General features: G+C 27.1%; 2 protein-coding genes across 2 annotated transcripts; both read left to right on the top strand.

Moving 5' to 3' along the window:
• The first annotated feature begins 2,311 nt into the window (after window positions 1–2,311).
• LOC113560704 lies at window positions 2,312–4,916 on the top strand. Its single transcript, XM_026966742.1, has 2 exons — window positions 2,312–2,559; window positions 3,872–4,916. Exons 1-2 carry the CDS (start codon window positions 2,312–2,314, stop codon window positions 4,914–4,916), a joined length of 1,293 nt encoding a protein of 430 aa, XP_026822543.1.
• Window positions 4,917–16,852: 11,936 nt separating this feature from the next.
• On the top strand, window positions 16,853–23,830 carry LOC113561364 (DNA-directed RNA polymerase I subunit RPA1). The gene is made up of 9 exons (XM_026967727.1): window positions 16,853–17,446; window positions 17,577–20,257; window positions 20,437–20,556; window positions 20,620–20,895; window positions 20,958–21,306; window positions 21,400–21,497; window positions 22,794–23,036; window positions 23,094–23,427; window positions 23,502–23,830. Exons 1-9 carry the CDS (start codon window positions 16,853–16,855, stop codon window positions 23,766–23,768), a joined length of 4,962 nt encoding a protein of 1,653 aa, XP_026823528.1. The 3' UTR covers window positions 23,769–23,830.
• Window positions 23,831–24,730: the final 900 nt, after the last annotated feature.

Here is a 24,730-nt window from a genome sequence, read left to right as displayed (position 1 = left end):
ATCGATTTAGCAAATACTTCTGTTGGCTGTTGGCCAAAATGGATACACATGTTTACTGTGTTAATATCACACATAAAATAACCTAACAATAATTTCATTCCATATTTCCATGCGCAATAATCTTGTATATAAGTAGCGTTTCCAGAAATTTAGGTACGTAAATTCACCGTGTAAAAGCAATTAATTGAACAAAAACATTTTTAAAATAGAATTTTTTTTAATAGTAAGTACATTTTATAATAATTTACCTATTACTTAATAAATCTTACTAAAACTGAATTCCTAGAATAAATAAGATTTAAAATTGTCATCTATTGTGAATAAAAAATTGTAATAATGTAATTTATTATAAATATTTAATACTTTAGTGACAGGTAAAATTCTAGCACATAATATGTCTAGGGTGGTTTAATAAAATCTTCCCCCGGGTGTAAAATTCATTAAAACGGCTCTATAAGTTTATAAATAATAATATAGATAATATAAATAATATAGAAAATCGATAAAGAAGCTTATAAAAAGTAAAAAATACCATATTCATTTAAAAACCTTAGCTTAAATAAGCGTCAAAAATAAAGTTTAATAACTAATATCTTAGTCAATGGATATATATATATAGGTACAATTTTATTTGATGTGAAAAAAGATCAAAGAACGGTTTTTGAACGTGTTTATTGTTTTTGTTATACTAATGTAAGCGCGTTTTTTCTAACGTCGTTTTTTCATTATTTTTAAATAAAAATACCTAAAATACATGTCCACTATTCGTAGGTTTCTCTATTGAAATGTAATGAAAATGTTTCCCCCAAAAAACTTCCGTTTTTGGAAGGTATACTGCTATTGAGAGATTCCGTTAGGGTAAGTTTAAATATACTATTTTTGTTTATTATCAATAAACAATACATTTTAATGACTTGAAAAAGGTTCTTCATTGAAAAAAAATGTCTCATATGCCGCGAAAATTATGCGAAGATCAAAGTGTGATGTGTTTAAAAAAGGTTAAGGATCATTGATCTAAGTTCCTAATGAGATATCATGGTGCATATATTATTGCTTTTGTGAATATTTTATAAAATGTTTGTGGTCCTTAATAATATCGTAGAATTCGACAATGTAAAAAGCAAAAACTTAAAATATAACATAGGTATATTCTATGTGTATATTTTTTAGATTGTTACATTATATTAAAATTAAAACTTAACTATTATGATTGAGAATGTCATCATATATTTACAAATTATAACAGTAGATAAAACGGACACTATTTATTTTCGTGGATCATAAGTACAATAAGTTTAAACCGTTTCTAATAATTTAACAAATATATTTTTAGCACTATATTTTGTAACACCATGAAATTATTAAAACTATAGTATGAAAATAGTTACCACTTCTGAGGTGGGGATGTACTGTAATGATATCATTGTATGTAAACTCACATTATTATATGCTGTTTTATAACGAATCATAATATCACGAAGATCCGGGAAATCATTAATACACATTTTTATAGTACTATCTCCGTTAGTATACAACATTTTCTTGGAAATCTGCGTATATGTATGTTAAAATATGGACTAGATCATTAGTAAATAATTCAATGAGTAAGTGTATATAATATATATTAATTATTTGTTATACAGGTGATTTTTACTACATTTATAGAAAGCTACATAATTGTTTTTCATTGTTATCATTGTAAAAAAAATAGTGATGAACATTAAGGCTTTAGACCATAATTGATGAGACACTATTTCAAATACTTATTAATATGAAGTACCTTATATAATTGTTTTATTGAACACAATTTTCAACATTTGACTGAACAATTATTATTCATTTCTTATACTCGTAAAACATTTTTTATAGTATTATTCATATAATATACTTATGAATAAGTTATCACGTTGAACGTAGTATTAAATATTTTTTAGTCTTTATATTATTTTTGTTAGCATACATTAAAATATTATCATTGTAGGTTTATGTTTATACAACTATTAGGTACTATTATATCTATCTACTAGATTTGATATTTATTGTTTTTAGATCATAAAAATGTATTTATATAAATTGAATGTACCAAATTTCTACGAGTGTCATAGTACCTAACTTAATGAATTAATATGAATGTAAATTTTATATAAGTAATATAAGCACATTACATACATAAAGTATTAAATAAATACTGCAATTTCGTATTAAATACGTCCTCTGAAGTCTGAATGTCTAATCCCGATTTGTTTGTCAACAGGTTCGGGGAATAATTATTAATCCATCCACCAATGTTCTGATTGATGTAAACACCATTATGTCATCCATGGTCACGGTATCCGTCATGTTAACATTACCGTGGGTTATGTTGGGCGAATCACCAGCGTATTTAAATGAAAACGACCGCAGAAGACTTTCAGTAACTTCTGGCGTTAAAACTCCACCGATGATGTACACCTCTACTGAATTGGCGATGAAAATCCCACATCCGATAGACCGACTAGACAGCCGCAGTCAAGAAGTCGATGATATGCGAACCACACACCCGACTGACAATAGATATAGGTACAAATTGCTAAACTTAGAGAGATATTGACTAAATAAAATGACTAACAATAAAATAAATTTACAAATAAATAATTAAGAAGAAGAAACAAAATTAACAAAACAATTATTTTAACATAAAATAAATAATAATAATAAAAAATTTTCAAAAACAGAAACATTCAAATTATTATGATTCTAAAAATAAACAATTGTAAACAATATTCTTGAAATTACTTTTATTACAATAGGTAAATTTTTTTAAGGGAAATGGCAAAAATTTAAATACTAAAGAATTATGTTCTAAATAACCAACAAAATATTGGCCATGAGATTTAAATATATACTTCACAGGTTGAATATATATATTATATATCCACTCTATTTGTTTTTTTTTCATAACATTTCTTACTATTGTCTTTGATAAAATGTTTAAATGCAAGTATAATTGTAATTGTGTGCCTAATTCTTATAATAGAATTTAGAAGGAGCCTTGTACTCAATTTTAGACTTTATGATTGAACAATAAACATATATATTGGTGAACATTTCAATAATTTATGATTATTCGTTTTTAAGTTACACAAAAAAAAAACCAAAATCCATTTCATCAAAAACTACTGGTTTTGCTTAAAAATATCTGTTTTTTTCAATTATTACGAATAACATTGAAAATTTTCAATTAAGACCTCTTAAAAGTACCAATAAGATTCAATTTTCTATTAAAAGCTACATTCAAAGATCAAAATCTAGGCATTTTTCTACTACTTATTATGTATACTTATCATAAAAATACAAATCTTTGTAAAATCAATACATTCGTCACTCTGCTCAAAATTTAAAATATTACACGAACTGAGTATTTATTTATAATACTTAATTATTATTATAATTATTTCATATACTTAATTAATTCTCTAGATATTTACATTATTAGCATACTATACAAGTTATTATTATTTATTTATGAAATAAGATTTAAGTATTTATAAATTACACTTAAATTGTTTTTTTTAGTTCAACAATCCTTTTGTATATTATTTTTGTACAATTAGTATTTATTTTTTTATTGTGATATTTTTCACAGAACAAGCACGATAATTTTTTTATCTGAGAATTTACTTATATTTTGTGTAGGTTTCTAACATATCACCAAGTGTGCTATACTTGTAAATAACGTGACAAATAGATAAATAAATTTATAAATTACTATTCAAGAAATTTAAATGATTTGATTTGTTGAGTGTTCACTGAGTAAATTTTTATTTTTATTTTTGAACTTATACAGTTAAAGTAATATGCATTTAATAAAATAATAAAATTTGATTTGCAGCTCAGATCATAATGAAATATATAAGTATGATGATTCTTTTGTACATACAGAATCGTTGGAATCAAAACAAAACATTTCAACTGATGTAAAATTTTCAACACACAATGAAATTCATAAAAACTTAGAAGAAATTGAAAATCAAACTAAACCAAATGGATGGACTACAGTATTTAAACCAGAACAGGCATTTATTTCAAAACTAACCTCGTCAGAAATATCAGAAAGTATTAATGGTTTAAGTAGACCTAGTTTTAGAATAGGAGTACTAAATCCACCTAGTGAATTCCCTAACAATAGGAATAACCCTTTAAGTAGACAAATGTTCCCTGGATTAAATCATTATAGAGCACCATCCATTGGTGATTATTATGCGACAGGTCCGCTTTTACTACCAAATGGCGAAATGTCAACATTAATTTCAGATTCAAATGTGCAGCCTCAAGTACCAAGTACGAACCCTCAAATACCAATTACAAACTCTCAAATACCAAATACGAATCCTCAAGAACCAATAATAATAATCCCAAAATCACCAAATATCCCAAATGAACAAGTTCCCAGTGTTCCCACACTAAACTCACTACAACAAATGATGGGAACAAACAGTGTAAACTGGCAAAAAGTCAGTATATCATTGACGTTGATTAAACTGGGACTAGTCAAACTAAAAGCAATAGGTTTCATACAAATACTATTATTTTTTCTATTTAAACTTAAACTTTTCCTGATACTTGTTTTTTTGAAATTTACATCAATTTTTAATATTTTGTTATTTCATAAACTGTTTGTGTTACCACTACTTTTTCTACCATTATTGCCAATAATATTATCATTGATTTCTCCAACATTCATGGTCGGATTACTTTCAATCCCAGGAAATATAATAAATATGGTCCTGGGTCCTGATTATCTTGGCAACATTACTCCGGTATCTATTAATGAAACTGAAACGAGTAGATACACAAGTCCTATAACAAATCCACTAAATTTCGATAAAATATCTACTATGCCACGAAGTGCAACAAAAAAAATTATTCTTGTTTAAAATACTACCAACAAACGATTCAGATTCTACTTCAACTAGATCAAATTTTCATTCAGAAACAACCCTCAAAGTTAAAATCAAAGCATTTTTCTACTATTTATTATATTTATACAATCGCAAAAAGTCAAAAAATATACATCATTTTTAAATCAATTAATTTATCGTTTTTTCAAAATTTACAATTTATTACTGAACAACATAGATATAGAGCATAATTTATACATAGAATATAAATAATAATAATTTTACTGTTAATAATGTTGCTAGATTTTAACTACTTTATAAAAAAATTATATTAGGTACTTATATTAAAACTTATATTAGAATATACCTATAACATATACCTGTTCATAAAATAATTATTGTATGCATATTATATACGAACCATTTAATACAATTTATTGAGTTTAAAATTTATATGTTACGGTGAAAAATTATTATATATTATCCTTGGAAAATTAAAAAAATATTATAATAACGTATACTTACCTATAGTGTATAGTGAATGATATAATTACAAATATATCAGCAGTATATCGCCTGAAATAAAAATAATACTTAATAAAGTTTTTATTGTAATTACTAATCATAATCTATTTTTATTATATTATTCTAGAATTTGTTTTATATAAATTAGTTAAGTTCGAAATCCGGAAATTGAATGGCAGTAATACATATTATCTTTTTTTTTTTTATTTAATAATTATTAATAGTTAACTGTAAGTAAATACCGTTAGATAATGGTTCAGCCGCAGAAACTCATATTATTAAAAAATATTATATTATAACATATTTATTTATATATATTCATTGATTTATACATTTTGTTTATGTATGGTTATTTTGATGCACATAATAATATTAATAATTATTTATAGTCGATTTTTAAATGTATGTACCTAATACCTATTGTACCTATACCATATTGTATATTTGTATGTATTTCATCGCAGTAGTTTGCTACACGTATTAATAAATTATATTATTATAATTTAGAATATTATATAATTATAATTTGAAAGTTATTTGTCTTCATACTAATAAACAAAATTATTTATTAAACCTGCAGTATTTATAAAAAGTTATACTTCAGTAATTAATAAAATTATGAGTATTCGATATTTTACAGTATAATAATCAATTAGATATCAACATCAAATAAAAATTTCGCTTTCATGTGGGTCCCGTCTCATGTCGGCATTTCTGGCAACGAAACAGCAGACAAACTAGCAAACGAAGTTACACTTAACCACAATACTTCGAAACTAAACCTAACCACATCCTCAGAGTCACTCAACATCATTAACCTCAAAATATCAGAGATATGGCAGAAAAACTGGTCCAACGTTCCCCCATCAAATAAATTAAGGAACATCAAGCCCTACATTAAAAAATGGAATTTTTCCGGTAGCCTAAAAAGAAGATACGGGGTCATCATTAGCCGAGCCAGAATAGGCCACACACACCTCACCTACTCATTCCTCATCACCAAGGAACCTGCTCCAATATGCACTCCATGTTACGTGATTCTATCGATCGAACACATTGTAATAAGATGCCCTAAATACACCGAAGCTCGGAAAATCTTCCAAAACTCATCATCCCTCCGACTCGCCATCAATGAAGAAAAAACCGAAGCAATCTACAAATTTTTTCATTATATCCATCTTGACCATAAATTGTAAATATCTGTAAATATTATATATTGTTCACTTTGTTATAACCGTAGGCTAATAACCTGTTGATGTTGAAGCCTTTATCTTAAATAAAAAATAAAAATAAAAAAATAATCAGTTAGTCATGATAATAGGTATAGTATACTAGTAAATATTCACAATAACAGAATTGTATCAACAATATTTTTAAATTCTAAAATACCACTATATTTATGATTTCCTAAATCCTGTCAAATCTATAAGTTTATTTAAAATTAAATGTAAATATTTTAGTGACAAAATGAATGTATAATCCACACTTTAGAGATTGATTTCGGATGATAATCTTAGACACTTAGTACACTGGTAAATTAGATTTTATAAATATGTCCTGCGTGGCTACGTATTACAAACTTTAAAAAAAAAAACACACAATTTTCGTGAGAAAATAAAACTAGTAACTAACAAAAATAACAGATTTTTTTTTTTAATTTTAAAGTACACTCTAGTTTTTAATAATATACATAATTATTAAATTTAATATGCGAACTGCAAAGTACATAATTATAAATAAGTTATTTATTTAAATTCACCAAAAATAAACATCATCATATTATATCTATAGAATATATCTGAATTATTATTATAATTCATAAGAACATAATAACAACCGATATTATATTAGTATAAAAAAACTTAATATGAATTTCGCCTAGACTTTTAATTTCGGGTCATTAAACCGGGTATATCACTACAAATGTGATGTACTTATTATGAATGGTTTATAGTTTTTATTGTATATGCTATGAATTGAATTATGTGAAATATCTAAAATAATACACTATTCGCTATTTCGACCATCTCGAACTCCAAGATAATTTGTGTTCATTTTAAAAGCAGTAAGTTGAGTTACGGGTATAAAAATGTAATAAGTAAGCGGGGTCCCGGCTACCAAAAAGCAGTAGGTAAGTTGGGTCCAGCTATAAACTATTGACGCAACTAAGTCTAAAATATTAAAAACTTGAAACTTAAATATTTTGTATTAAATGTATGTACAATTTACTTTTGAATAATTCTGTTTTGTGGACGAAAATATTTCGTAAGTACAGTCTGAGATACATAAATTACGAAGTACAATATAAAAAAGAAAATTACGCTCGGCAAAGAAAAACACTTAATGGAACAAATGACAAAATATACTAATCATATAATAACTCGATTAAAATTTGTTAAATATTAATGATTTAATTTTTTAACTAAAAAATGATATTTATAGTTATACGTACCTACTAATATTTTTTTCGGGACTCAATTTTTTAATTATTTATACCATATAATATATATTATTTATATTTTATTTAGAACATAATATTATAAAAACCACATATATTTTAATTTATACATTTTTTTTCCGGGACCCAATTTACCAATCCCGGAAAACAGGTACCACAACTACCAGTGTGGCTAAGAGTATCAAGTATCCCTAGTTACAACCATTAATTGATGACTAAGCCAATGGTTTAGTTTTAAACCAATTATATTATCATGATTCAATCTAATAACATATATATATATACTAAGACCAACTATATTTTTGATAACTACGAAACTGATTATTCAAAAATTATATTTTGACTGGGCCAGATAAAATTTACTTAAATCTACCGACAAATTCCTTGTTGCGGCACTGATTGTAAATATAGTGCGTATACTTTAAAATGCTTGACCTATGATACAGTTATTTTGTAATTACGCATGAAGAAGCGTTTGGTAATAATATTATAACAATTGTATAAACGGAAATTGAATATTACCTATTGCGAATCATATGTATCTGACCGTTTATAATAATTGTCTATCTATAACTTATAACAGTGAAACATTATTATTTGTCATTAAGTATGGATGAAATAATAACATGTTATTTGGGTGGGATATAGTCATAGAGTTTTTCAGAATTTATTTGTTAATGAATCAGTCATACAATGTATTGAGTATCGATCATTTCAATACTTTGCTGAAAGGTTTTTTTCAAATATTTTGTATTATATTTAAAGTAAAACTATGATTGTAACTTGCTTACGAAACAATGTTCTAAATCTTGAATAAGATAATATAAACTAAATTACCATTTATGTAAGAACATTTTTATTATTATTTAGAAAAATTTTGCAGAACATGATATTATGTTTAACTTTAAATTTTAATTCAAAAAATTAATTAGATTTTTTGTTTATAAATATTTTGTATTATTTTTTTTTAGTTATTTTATTATTAATAATTTAGTAAATAAATATTAATAGACATTTAAAAATGAGAATTATTATTAGAATTAATAATTTACAAAATGTAATTTGTTTTCAAACTTAACTAGTGATTTTTATTTATAAATACGTATAACCTTCGCAAAATATTGATTTTTTTAACTTTTTATAATTTTTAATGGAAATAATATTATTTAAAATAATTTATTTATTGAACTATTTCAATAAAATATCATAAAATTTTAAATTTATATTCTATTTGGTAGTTTTGAATAATTAAAGAGTTTAATAGATACAATACGTAGATATTGTTTCACGTGAATAGATTACTGCAGTATTAAAAACAAAGTAATTTTCTCATCCAATTATGAATTTTTGCAGGCCATACAATTTCTGAAGATCCAAATTGATCATGAAAATATTAACAATACTGGGATTGGTTGTTACGACATCGGCTGTAACGTTACTGTGTATGCACTTTGGCGTAGCAATAACCAAAACCCCGATACATGCAGATAAAGTTAATCACGCGAATGATGACAAGTCGACCACCCACAACCGTGGTAAGCTTTTAGTAGTGACCATATCACCTGACACCACCGTAGAACTAAACACGACAGACAACTCTATTTCTCTAAATCAAAAAGGAATGTGGATTAGCCTCCCAGGATCTGCCTCAACAACGGTGTCAGAAAATAAATCACTGAAAAACGATTCAACCTTCAAACACTTACAACAAGAAAATAGTAGATTTCAGTCGGATATAGGGTTAGTTCAAGCTGACAGTTTCTTAGTCGAAACATCGAAATCTAGAAACGCAATACAACCAATCGATTTTCGAGACGTGTCAATCAATACAAATCCACACAACAGAAACGATAATATCGCGGCCATGGACAACAATAATGAGAACAATGATGATGTAGCTGGCAATACCAACATGTATCAGTTAAACGGCAGGTAAAAAATCTACAAAAACTATGTCTCGTGATTTGATTTGAAATTTAAAGAAATACTATTTTCAAGTATACTTTAGACTTTAGAGTAATATAATATAATTACAACTACATATTATTATTATTATATAGGTATATTATATATATAAGCGTATAAGACATACAGTAACAAATTCCTAGTCACGATCTGTTTTGAAGTAGGTATACTTATTATATTTTTTCGAAAATTATGTGCTCATTGCAACAATATTAATATTATACAAGTAAAAATGTTGTTATAAAATATAAATAGTTAATTTATATATTTTACTACTTGATACAATTAAATTAAAAAGTAATATTAAATGTCGTATAATTAATACTAAATAATACGAGTGTACATGATATATTATATACATATATACATTATATATGTTGATTTATTTAGATTTTATTACTGTGTACAATAATAGAGCATTGCGTAGTTTTAATATCACATTATTATAATAATAAGTACATTTATTTGCATATAGGCATATAATATATTATTACAATAACATATATATATATATATATTTGATAAATAATCATTTGCTTTTTGACAGGCAAATCAACCAAAGAAAAATAAATCATAATCATCAATTAAATACAAATACAGCAAAATACACCACGGTGGCAGAAGAAGACAATTCAAATGGTTATCAAAATGCAAATGACTTAACATATAATTTGGATGACTACGGATACAAAGAATATGATAATCCAACTTATGAAACTGGATGGACCAGTGCTGGTCGACCTCAACAGACACATCAAGGGTCATTATGGTCGGGATTGAGTGGTAGTTGGGAACCACCACCATATGGGATAGGAGAAGGATATTTAGCTGAACAAGTTCCCAGTCGCAGACCATCAGATCGACCATCGAGTAGCCTAACTAACCATGATCAAAACGCATTGCAACCAAAACTGAATAACTTTAATTGGAAATTAATCAGCATGTTGGCGCTTTTCAAACTTGGCCTTGCCAAACTCCAAGCAATCGGTTTCCTAAAAACATTATTTCTACTCGGATTCTCATTCAAAATGTACATGATAGCAGTAATTTTTAAATTCATGTTAATAATGAAACTCATGAAGTTCTTAAAAATATTGTTACTTCCGCTGTTTTTAATAAGGCTAATTCCGTCGTTAATGCAATTACTTTTGATGCCAGGACAAATATTAGATTTGTTGAGGCGAACGAATTCGACTAATAATAATAATATGCCAGCAAGTCAACCGGTTGGATTACCGAGTAATCAACCTGGTGTGTTACTTCCAAGTCAACCAGGGGCGTTACTTCCTGGTCGACCGGGAGGTATACTTCCGAATCGGCCAGCAACCGCAATGCCAGGTAGTACACAGCGAGGTGGCATGAGTAAAGACATTCCAATAAATGAATCTACATCGGCCAATCACCTTGTTGTCGGTAAAACAAACGATCCGCTGTTTAAACTTGAAGACACAAATTTGACTGACGTACAAAACAACGAATCAATACAGTTATCAGATTCTGCATTGGAAAATTTTCAAAAGCTACTGGAATCAGAAAAATGTGTAGAAAGAATAGCTTGTCGAATTTCTGTGGCTGAGAAGGCGGGAAACGTACCCGTTTGGATTAATTGGTGAGTATCTAGCAGTGGCAATGAGACAACATCTATCCACTAAGAAATTAGCACACAGAATAAATAATTTTGTTTTATAAAATATTTACAAATTTTTACGTCATTTATATTATAAAAATGATATATGTTTTAATATTTGTTAAAATTGGTTTTTCGTTGTACAGTTATAGTCTTTAAGAATTATTAAAATAGATTAGATGCGCGCAATACGGCCGTGCGGGTCATTCCAAATATTATATTATATCATAGAGACGTTACGATGCAACGTCTCCCAATTATAGGCGCGCGGGTACAGGGGGGATTTTAATGTAAGTGGGGTTACTATCTTCGCTATGAGACACGTCTCGCTGTTTGGAATGACCTTGTCACGCCATCGTCCCCTGTAAATCGCTATTACTGATAGCCGATAGGTACCTACGTGTTTCTTAATATTGTTGTTTTTATATTGTAGTTTGTCCTCATGGCTGATGATTTAATTTATGTCATTTTGAACGACGGAATTATTAATTATACTCATACGAAAAAATGTATTATCGAATAGGTAAAATAAAAAGGGAGGAATCCAAGCGTGTTAGTGTTATTTTATTCAATGTCTCCCCAACTAAAAACTTAAGCTTCGCCACTGGTATCTACTAATTTTATTACGCATCATGACAAATTATAATTATATACACATTATTTTATTTTAGGGCGTTACATCGCATACATAAGTTGATTCCCAATGATAAACTTGAATCATATCTAAAAGCATATAAAGATGTGAATGACGAACTTCATTCCAAGTCATCAATTCCGAATAATTGGGCCACATGGTGCTTGGAACGTTACGAATGTAATATTAGTGATAATAGAACAAATGAGTCAAATACAAAACAATAATATATTTTATTTTAAATTTTTATTTATATAATAATTTATAGTCATAGATTTTAGATGTATAATATTATAAACTATTTTATTCTGTTAATGGAAAAATCGTTTATTTTATCCATGCTATATTAGTTATATAATATATTCATAGTGACATAGTGGATAATTAATTTTTAATAATAAAATATATTGTATAATTTAAGTTTTAAGTAATATATTAAAACAGTTGCTCATGCATACGCTATTTGATTGTGTTGTGTGCAATATAATTTTGATCATTTATATAAATATAATATATATTACAAATATTCAAAATTTGACGTAATTGTTTATGTGATTATCATTTGTAAACAATTACTACACGTCTACAACAATCATGATATCATAATATCACCTTTATCCAATCACCTTATTCCTTCGTTCTTATACTAAATTTATTTGTATTAATTATAACTCAATATAATTTACATATTTAATATTTTAAAATTAGTATGTTGTTCTATTCGAATCGCAATCATTTTAGTTGATACTTCAATTTAGTCTATGTTAAAAGAAATCTTTGTTCAAAGTTAAACATAAGAATATTGTATGTGTTTGCCTTTGATAATTAGAATTATATTATGTTAAGAAATGTTATGAATAATCAATTGAATTCATTCTCTATATTCATATTTACAAATTATTTTCATTGTAATATATTAGGTATACTGTCATTTTTGTTACTCTATTTAATTCTTTAAATATTATTATTGCCATTATTTAGGGTTTAACTGTAAATTGTGAAATACATATTATTTACTTCATAATTTTGAGCTATAACATAAAAATATAAAAGAAATTTATGTTTTTAAAATAATATACTATCATAAAGGCTCCAAAATATTTCAAAAATGTATACTATTTGGTTTCACGGTGATCAGAAATATTTAAAAAAATTCTGCTCTACATAATATTATTTATTATTTTCGTAAATATAATGTATACATATAAGACTTACAACACTAAAATAACTTAAAATAAGTTAAATTAACTTGTAAAAGATAAAAATTACTATACAAGTATGAATAATATTTATCTAATTTTAATAATATATGAAGTTAAAATATCTATAGATAAAAATTCGACATTATTTTAACTTTAAATATTAAACACCAAATATCTAATCGATTATTATTTGTCTTCTTAAAGTTATGGTAAATAATAAAATGTTCTGATAGTTGATATTTATTAAAAAAAAAATAATAATAATAATAATATAATTTTTAATTTTAACTATATCTATGACACTTTCTATATCCACGCTATTGACCTAAAATCAAACTCCAAATAATTTTTTAATTCAAGAATATTTTATATAATCTATACTTATTAAAACTCATCTAGGTAAAATGTATAGACGTATAATATTACAATAATTTATTTATTCATAATAAATTTAGACAAATAAAACTTAGTCCTTAACAATATCTAAAATAATAAAAAATGCAAGTACATAATATAGTTATAACAATGTATTAAACTCAAGAAGTTAATTGAACAAATGCAACACTGTAGGTATATCTTTTTTCAATAAAAAAATCTCTTGCGTGGTATATGCTTTGAGTTCTACCATCTCTTCAACATCTATTGATTTCAAATAAGTCATTGCTAGTTGTTGAACATCCTTGTCTACAGTGGTCAAAAACAAAACTTTTATTCTTTTGTCCTAAAAATAAATTAATTTTTTTATTAAAATGTATAACCAGTTAATAATTTAGGAACAATTTAAATTTAGTTGCCAATTTGCCACGTTTCAAAAGACCGTGTAAATCATTAATTTTCAAGTTTCAAGGTTTTAACCAAATTTCAAATTCTTTAACTTACGATTTTCCGGTGTTTTTCGTTTGCGCTACTGCTAGCGTATTAAACGAATCTTTATTTTTATTATTATTATGTAGGTATATTGAATTATTTTTATGCTTCAATAAAGATTTATGCATATTGAAGTACATTGAAAATCGTGAACTAAGGAAGGATCTCAAGAATTTTATCAACATAGTAATTATTGTAAACTCGTATAAAAATAATTTTTATTAAAAATGTTCGATATTATTTTGTTGGTAAATAAACAACTGTTGAAATACCCTTGAAATATATAAATAATTGACGATTTCTATAAAATTATGATATTCAACTGCATATGAAAAAAAAATTATGCCAACGTATGTTTAATATTTTGAAACTTTAATATGAACAATTCGTGAATATATATGAATCTTGTATAAATTTATTCAGAATTTTTTTGTTATTTACTAAATTAAATAATATTGTTTAGTTGCCCAAAACAATTTTATTATTTATTAATAATCACCTGGCCCATAAAGTATTTGAATATTTTTAACTATTTGTTATATTTATTTATTTTATTTTATTTTATTAATATTTGACAGACTGAGCATAGGCGCAACTAGGAGGGGAGGTCTTATAGGTGGGCTTAACCCACCCAGTTTTATATGATATCAATACTAATGATGTAGGGTCAAAGCCCCCACGGGTTACTGATATCAATTTAGCCTACTCAGAAATAGAGCGCTAATTGCGCCTATGAGGCTGAGTCCCAATATAAAATCGTATTGTAGTAATCAATAGTTAATAAAAAAAATAAAAAATTTAATTATGATGGTCACCGAATGTAAGTAACCGATTCCGTAACTACGATGAAAACAGTTTTTGTACAATTTTTAAGCCTCAACTATTATGCTAAAGGTTAATCACCTCCCCCCCCCCCCGTAAAAAATAAGCACCTATTTATGTACTCGTCACCCATAACAAAAATAGATTTAATGGGCTGTTTAAAATCCGTTTATTTTATATTGTAGATACTTACAATTTTCCCTGAACCAGTTGGTGTTCTGGCTATTATATCTCTTCGTCTATAAGGATTGGTGTTACATAATTTTGTATTATAGTTGTCTAAAATTGTTTAAATTGTAAATATTGTTATGTTCAAATTATGCTCATATTATTATTATAATTATAGGGATCATGGGTTTATCTACAATATGTTAACAACTAAGCTGGTGTTTTGTACTTGGTTCGTCAGATTTTGATCTTTTTCTCTATTTTGCAAACTATCTCCTTTGTCCTCTATAATTTCATGTTGCACGGAACTTTGAACGACAATTTCATTTGTAAATTATGTCTCAGTATTAAATACAGTTAAAACTCAAAATTAGCATACTGCGTCTCCACTCAGCACTCTCCATAGACACACTGACCCCCACACCATAGACCATAGTCACCCGTCGATCGTCTTCGGGTCGTTCGATATCTATGTTTTTTTTTTGCAATAAAAGGCACGCGGCCATGTTTGATGACGGTGGATATAATAATTATTATTATAATGACAGATAAAATGTTTATTCTACAGGCTAATGAAATATAGACTAAAAATAAATATGATAATCACTAATCGTTATTGTCGTCGACGACGTGAACAAAAACAGAACTAATTGCCGCAAATTATAGTAATAGTAATAAAAAAATATATCACTATAATTTTGTTGCCCTTGAAGTATACCTAATTACGTCAAAAACCAAAACCAGGGACTTCAAACAATTTTTTTTTCGAGAGAACGGGGGAGGGGGCGAACGCCCGATCGTTCACCCTGAATCCGCCACTGAAACTAAACAAAATAAGTAAAAACTGTAATACAAAAAAAAATGAAAAAACTATATTGTCTTAAAAAATATTAGATTATAAAGACAAAGAAATAGATACCATAAGTTTTTTAAAATCTGTGTGTTTCTAGTATCAAAAAAATTTAGATTTAAACATTTTTATTTTGTATCTTAGATTTATTTTATGAATTTTTATTTTTTATTATATTTTGACTATAATAGCTCATTTTTTTTTTTTTTTTGATATAATAATATATATTAAGCCTTAATAATAATCAATAATAATCATCTTAAAAAGCGCGGTAATATCAATAATTATATTATTATACGAAATAATTCTACTGGCAGCACCAGTGATTAGTTGGAACAGCTGATTATTTTGGAAGATTTGGAATCGTGATTATGGCACAGACCAAATCTAAAATCATGATTGGCACGTCGTCTTATGTTATTACGTGCGGGCAAATATCACAGTAACTACTTTCTGTGTCTCGCATAAAAAATATGTTGGTTTTCTTAGATTTGATGTAATCGACAATTGTGGTTATAATTCATAATTTACGTTTTTAATTATTTTGATTTATATTTCATGGCATAAAAAATGTGAATCTTACCGAACATCATCTCTTATCTACAATTCGCGGCTCGCGCACGTGATTTTCAAATTGTAAAGTGATTGATAAAATAATATGGTAAATAATGTACAACTACAGTTCATCGGACAGTTAGGACACCGAAACGTTGATCTACCGGATTCATCACGGCGTGCAGAATCACAGTTCTAGAACACGAGTGGTGACACTTTAGAGTAAACATTTTCATTGTACCTCTATAGTTATTTACTCCACAGTTGATTCTTACTTATTGATCTTATAATTGTTCGAAATGTTTTACCATGATTTTTACAATGTGGATCCGTTTAAGCCCATTAGTATGGAATTTAATATGTTTTCATCGGAAGAAGTTAAAAAATTGTCGGTGGCGCGTATAGATTCCCTCATATCATTTACTCCTTTGGGCGAACCCGTGCCCGGAGGATTATATGATGCTCGTCTCGGGTCGATTCACATGAATAGTGGTAAGTGCTCGACTTGTAACCAAAATGCCGTTTTGTGTTCAGGCCATTTTGGTCACATTGAGCTGCCATGTCCAGTCATCAATCCAATATTTACCGCAACAGTCATTCACATACTCAAGATAAGCTGTTTATCGTGCTACAGAGTATTGTTACCACGAGAAACTACTATTTTGTTGGCAGCACAATTAAAACTCCTTGATAATGGTCAACTGACGGATGCCCACGATTTGGCTACTGAAATAAATGGTTTGAGTGAAGATGATGATAGAAATTTGTCTGTTGAAGAACTCGAAACATTTATCAGTTTATATTTAAAAGAACGGCTACAAGAAAATAATGGGTCTTATGTGAAGAGTGCTGATGACATACGTCAGACTTTCATTACTGAAACCTTAAATCAAGTGAGTAAATTATAAGTATATATTAAATATAAATATTTTATAGTATTATAAATTGTTTAAATGTATTGAATCATAAAAATACTGCACTACCGATTAATCTATTTCTCATTATATTGTATTTCTTGTATAGGTTGCTCGACGAACCGGATGTATACATTGTAAACAACAACTTTCAACTATTTCTAAATCATTTTCAACAATTACTATTTCACATGCAGTTCAATCAAAAAAAGATAAAAAAACTAAAGCATATTTGTTCCCAACAGATATAAAAGAACATATGAGACAATTGTGGATCAATGAAAAACATTTTATAAGTGCTTTATTACCAGTCTTGGCTGGTTTGAAAGTTGAATATCCCACAGATACTTGTTTTATGTCAGAAGTACTTGTTACTCCTTCTAATATTCGTCCTAACTTGATGGTTAAAGGAAAACTAGTCGAGAGTCCTAGAAATTCAACTTACAAGTCTATTTTACGAGAAGCCAAGGTAATACAATATATATGGTTATTACGAGATCAAAAAGAAGGTCAAGAAATTTCATCAGAAATTACTGAGCTTGTCAATGCTAGTCAAGGAAGAGACAGCATAGAAAAAGTCCAAATTAGTATGCATAATTTACAAATGTGTGTTGATGCTCTTCTGGATGGAAATTTGTTCAAAACTTATAATAGTAAAGATCAAGCAACTAGAATTGGGTTAAAACAGTTATTAGAAAAAAAATCTGGTATTATTCGTCAAAATATGATGGGTAAACGTGTTGATTATTTTGCACGTTCTGTTATTACACCCGATCCTTATTTGGATACTGATGAAATTGGTATACCAGTTGAATTTGCTAAAAAATTAACTTATCCTGTAGCTGTTACTGACTGGAACAATAAAGGATTACATGGAGTTGTATTGAATGGCCCAAATCATTATCCAGGTGCAAATATGATTGAAACAGATGCAGGAATTGTAAAATGGTTATCTGCTACAAACAAATCACGCAGAGAAGCTTTATCAAAAACCCTTTTTTACAAAGGTCCAAATTCTAGAGGTCCACAAATTGTTCATAGACATGTTATTGATGGGGATATGATGCTTGTTAATCGACAGCCATCTTTACATAAACCTAGTATTATGGCACATAGGGTTAAGGTTTTAAAAGGAGAAAAAACATTAAGATTACATTATGCTAATTGTAAAGCATATAATGCTGATTTTGACGGTGATGAAATGAATACTCATTTACCTCAAAGTGAATTAGCAAAGTGTGAAGCTAAAGAATTAGCAAGTGCTGTTTACCAATATTTAGTACCTCGTGATGGTACTCCATTAAGTGGACTTATACAAGATCATATAATATCGAGTGTAAGAATGACTATCAGAGGACGGTTTTTTACTCGAAGAGAGTATATGCATTTCGTTTATCAAGCATTAAGTTCGATTGATCGTGAAATTAAGACTGTTCCTCCAGCTATCATCAAACCTATAATGCTTTGGTCTGGTAAACAAATTATTTCAACATTGATTATTAACTTGACTCCTCTTAATCAAAAAACATTCATAAACTTAATGTCAAAATCTAAACTTGAACAAAAATGTTGGAGAAATCCAAATCATTATGAATACCCAGATTTATTATCAGAATTCAATTTTATTGTACGGAATGGTAATTTATTATCAGGAATTCTAGACAAAAATCATATTGGAGCTTCTACTTACAGTTTGGTGCATTGTTTTTTTGAACTATATGGTGGAAAATATTCAGCAAAATTACTAAGCGCATTTAGTAAATTATTTACTGTTTATTTGCAATGTGATGCTTTTACTTTAGGTGTAGAAGACATATTAGTGACTGAAAAAGCTGATCATCTACGTCAAACTGCTATCGATGAATCTAAAACTGCTGGAATATTAGCTGCTCAAGAATCTCTTGGTATTGAATATATAGACGAAGAAGCAATGAATATTAAATTAGCAGAGTCATATAGCAAAAGTAGCCACTTTGCAGTACTAGTTGATAGAAATTATAAAAAACATCTACAGCCGTTTACTAATAAAATAACTAGAGCTTGTATCCCCAAAGGATTACTTCAACCATTCCCTAATAATAATTTACAGCTTATGGTACAATCAGGAGCAAAAGGATCTACTGTAAACACTATACAAATATCTTGTTGTTTAGGGCAAATTGAGTTGGAAGGTAAAAGACCACCTATGATGATATCTGGTCGAACTTTACCAAGTTTTCCACCATTTGATACACTACCTAAAGCTGGAGGATTTATAGGTAGTAGATTTATGACTGGCATTCAACCCCAAGAATTTTTCTTCCATTGCATGGCTGGTCGTGAAGGTCTTATTGATACTGCTGTTAAAACAAGTAGAAGTGGTTATTTACAACGTTGCTTGGTAAAACATCTTGAAAGCCTCATAGTCAATTATGATATGTCTGTTAGAGACAGCAATGGTAGTATTGTGCAGTATTTATATGGTGAGGATGGTTTGGAAGTTACCAAAAGCAGTTTTTTCAATGAAAAGCAATTTGGTTTCCTAGCTGGCAACGTAAATTCTTTCAAAGCTCTTAAAAAAATCAGAAATGATGAATGTTACAAAGAACTTGATGAAAAGCTAGAAGAAATCAAGTCCGCTATGAAAATAAATAAAACTATTAAAAGAGATAGTGAATTTTTGAGTTGGTGTAAACAACAAACTTCTAAGGTTAAAAATAAAAATCATTCAAAAATTAAAAATGGTCGTTGTACACAAGACACAAAAATGTGCAAAAAATGGTATGAAATAGATGAAGATGTTAAAAGTTCGTAAGTACTAAAATGTTTTTTAAATATATATATTCAAATTAGCAGATCTACCTATATTAGAAATAAAGGTTTACAGTTGTGATTAAAATAAAATGATATAAAATATATCAAAATGCATAATTTTTAAGTTTTCTTTTTTTTTAAATTTAATTACAACTAAATTATTTATGTATTTATAGCTATACAGAAAACATACGAAGAATACCTGACCCTGTAGGAGCAACTTTTCATCCTGGAGGACACTATGGCTTATTATCAGAAAAAATGGATTCATCAATTAATAAATATTTTGATACTAAGTAAAAAAATTTAAATATTTATTTAATAATATATTACTTAAATTTTAATATTTTACTTTTAAGTAATGGATTGAATGACGATGAAAAACTAATTGCTAAAGAATCAATTCGTCTCAAAGCTATGGCAGCCACAGCTGCAGCTGGAGAACCAGTTGGTTGTATTGCTGCCCAATCTGTGGGTGAACCATCAACACAGATGACATTGAATACTTTTCACTTTGCCGGTCGTGGTGAGATGAATGTCACCTTAGGTATTCCTAGACTACGTGAGATATTAATGATGGCTACAAAAACAATTAAAACTCCTTCAATGGAAATACCATTCATCCAGTCTGAAAAGTAAATTTAAATTAATTTTGTCCTATTTTATCACTAAAAGTTTTTGAAATATTTGTGTTTAGTGTTCAAAATGAAGCAGAATTTTTAAGGAAACTAATGACTAAAATAACATTGAAAGACGTTTTATCAAAAGTACAAGTACGAGAAAAAGTAATATTAAATCCAACTAGACATATGCGCTATGATTTAACATTGCATTTATTACCACATCGTTGCTACGAATCTATAACTCATGTAACACCAAAAACTGTCATGAGATTCATTAGAAAAACGTTTTCAGAAAACCTAAAAAGAATGTTCATTAAAAATTTGTCAAAAAATTTTAGTGGAGAATTGATTTCTGAACAAACTAAAAAAGTTATTAAAATAAGTAGAGAAAAGAATAATGACGATGATGAAAATGCAATATTAGTAAGTATAATTATTCATTTTTACTGTCTCTAAACATAATTGAAAGATTGTTATTATTTATAACAAACAAATAATCAAATGATAATAATTTAGGATCAAAGTGAACCCCAAGAAGCTAAAACTAAAAATCAAGTTGATTCTGATAGTGAATCTGAAACTGGTGAATTTGATTCAGCGGCCTTGAAAAGAAAGTAATTATTTAATATTTTTGATCTTATAAAAAATTAATTATAAAGATCAGAGAAAATTAAAGTTATGAAAAAAATGAATAAATGTAGTTATCAAATATATTTTATTTTAAAATTTTTTAGTTATACATATTATAAATTAAAATAATAAAATCAAACCGTTGCTTTTCTCATAGTTTTGGAAATTTTGGTTTCTCGGCCATTGAGTTATAACTTTTAAATAAAGTTTAGATGTTTATGACAGCATATTATGATTATTGATCATTACGATAGCCACATGGTATATTCTCTTTAGAACAATGTTTAGTAAGCCTTTCCATTTTTCTCTGTCCAAAGTCCAGTCTAACATTGCACTCTCGTCTACCAATCTCATATCCTTTTCTATGGTGTCTTTCAAACTTGTTCAGATATTTATAATTGTCAGTAGACATTTTCTATGTATTTTTCTTATCAGAACATTCTTTAGTACATCCCCATCAGTTCTCAATACATGTCCCATCCACTCTAGACCCCGATTAAAGATATATCTTTAATCGTGCTTTAGACGCTTACATCTTATGCATGTATTATGTTAGTATGTTAGGTTTTCCATATAGGCCATAATATAGCTCTTAATTATATCGTTTTTCATATTCCTAATTTGTTATTTTATACTGGTCCATTTATGCTTCTTAAAATTTTCTTTTCCCATATAGCAAGTTTTCTATTGTCTTCTTTTGTCATAGACCAAGTTTTGCACACATAGGTTACTATCGGTCTTAGATAACTTCTATATAAAGTAATCTTTGACTTTTTAGATAATAATTTTGATCGCAATAACTTGTTTGTACTAATTTAAAGACATGTATGTAATAATTGCATAATTTGACATTATAATCAATTTATGATAACATCTGAGCTCCATTTATGAGGTATTATGTACCAAGTGATTCTTTTATCAAATAACACAAATTATTTAAAAATCTATTAATTTATTTTTTTTACAGTTATAAGTTTTTTAATTTCTAAATAGCAATATACTTTTTCAATTTCATATTCTCAAACAGAATATTTTTTAAAATATTATTATAAATATTGAAATTTAAGAGTTTAAGAGTTATAAATATTTTAAGTTAAGGTAAACGAAATAGTTTACTATCATTTTGTAGAATATCCTCATACTACTCCACCTACCTAAACTTTGAATATTTATAACTCATAAACTACTCTTTCAAATTTCATATTTATTTATCGAGTTTTCAAAAAAAAATTTTCTGCTTTGGAATATCAAAACTATTTTTAACTTTTAAACAATTTTAGAGCTCAAACAGAAGAGTATGATTATGAAAAAGATGAAGATGATCCAATGAGTGATGAAGAAGCTGATATAAATGAAAAACAAAGCGAATGTGATAACTCAATTAATATTGAAAATAAACCTATTAAAGATAAAAATAATAGTGTATTTGAAGATGAAAATGATAGTGAAATTAATATGGAAGATGATGATAATGAAGATTTTATTAATAATAAAGATTATTCTCAAATTGTAATCGATGTTAAGTAAGACTTTTACTTTGAAAAAAAAAAAAAAAACTAATCAATTTTAATCTTTTATAGATATGATAAGAAGAAACCATATAAATTTGTTTGTATTGAAGTATCTATTCCTTTGGAATTTAAAAGAATGGACTTAACAGCTTTACTTAAAGATTTGATGGGTCGAGTAATTATTCATGAAATACCGGGTATTAATAGAGCTATTTTAACTGAAGAAGATGATAAAATAATATTGAAAACTGAGGGTTCACGTGGTGTAGCAGAACTTTTTAGGTTTGATAATATTTTAAACTTAAATTCATTATACTGTAATGATATACAAATGATGTTAAACACGTATGGCATAGAAGCAGCTAACAGGGTTATTATTAAGGAAGTGAAAAATGTATTTAAGGTTTGTGTTGTATTTATCAATATTTTATTAAATTATATTATGTCTTTACTCATTGTATAATATTTTTGATTTAGGTTTATGGTATTAATGTAGATACCCGACATTTATCATTAATAGCTGATTATATGACTTATGATGGTAAGTATAAGGCATTAAACAGAGTTGGAATGAACGGTTGTCCGTCGCCATTGCAACAAATGTCATTTGAATCTACTCTTAATTATTTGAAAAAATCTACAGTACGAGGATTAAAAGATAATCTGGTTTCACCTTCGAGTACTCTTATTATTGGTCAACAAGCGCAAATTGGAAGTGGACTTGTTAAATTGTTATGGCAATAATTTCACTAAATTTTAATAACTTAACTTAATTTTGTTATTTTAAATAAAGTATGTATTTTTAATTCTTGTTTTTATTTTTCCTTAATTATACAAACGTAAGAAATATCTTGTGAACTGTGGAGTAACAAAATATTGTTTGTATGGAATTTTTTTACTGTTCGTATTTGTGATCTTGTTGTATTTTGGGCAAAAAATTGTGTGCCTTCTTTTTAGCTTTACATAAGTACAAATTACACTTAGGTCTATTGTCTTAGGCTATGATAAATTCATGAATAAAATATATATTTATTTTTTAAGTAGAAATTTTAAAGACATTTTAGCACTTAAGCCAAGAAATAATTTAATTCTAACCAAACTACCAAAGATATACATTTTATTTTACTTATATTTTTTTTTTTTTTTTTTAATAAAAAACTAAATTACAATATATTTTTAATGAAGTGTAAAAAGAAAACAATACCTATACAAAAATGTATTGCAATTTAATAACTGGCTCTGAAAAGTGATTTAAAAGTCAGGTATTTGAGTAGTACATTTAGATCAATATGTAATATGTGAAGTAGAGATTTAAAAGATACTTTAGTGTACAAAATATATATAGTCTGAACTATTAGATATTTCTGGTTGCTGTTAGTAACACAAAATATTGTGTTGGCCTATACAAATTATAGACTTTAAAAATTTTGTAGTGTAAAATATTCTAAGTTTATAAATTTTGTGATATTGACGAATTCAATCCCTATTAAAACTAAATTTTCTAGAATTTCGACCCATTAAATATATTTTTTTAACATTTATAGAAAAAAAAAAATTCTCATGCTTATAAATAGCTTAATAATAGTCAAATTTTGAAAATATATCATTTATAAAAAATGATAATATAATTTTTTAATTTGGTGAAAATTTCAGTTATTTACAGTTATTTGTTTTGAATCAGAACAAAAATTGTTTAGAAAGAAATA

The sequence above is a fragment of the Rhopalosiphum maidis genome, chromosome 1, assembly GCF_003676215.2.
Source record: "Rhopalosiphum maidis isolate BTI-1 chromosome 1, ASM367621v3, whole genome shotgun sequence".
NCBI classification, from domain to species: domain Eukaryota; kingdom Metazoa; phylum Arthropoda; class Insecta; order Hemiptera; family Aphididae; genus Rhopalosiphum; species Rhopalosiphum maidis.
The sequence above is the reverse complement of the archived record's forward strand: the minus strand, read 5'-3'. Positions and strand labels throughout refer to the sequence as shown.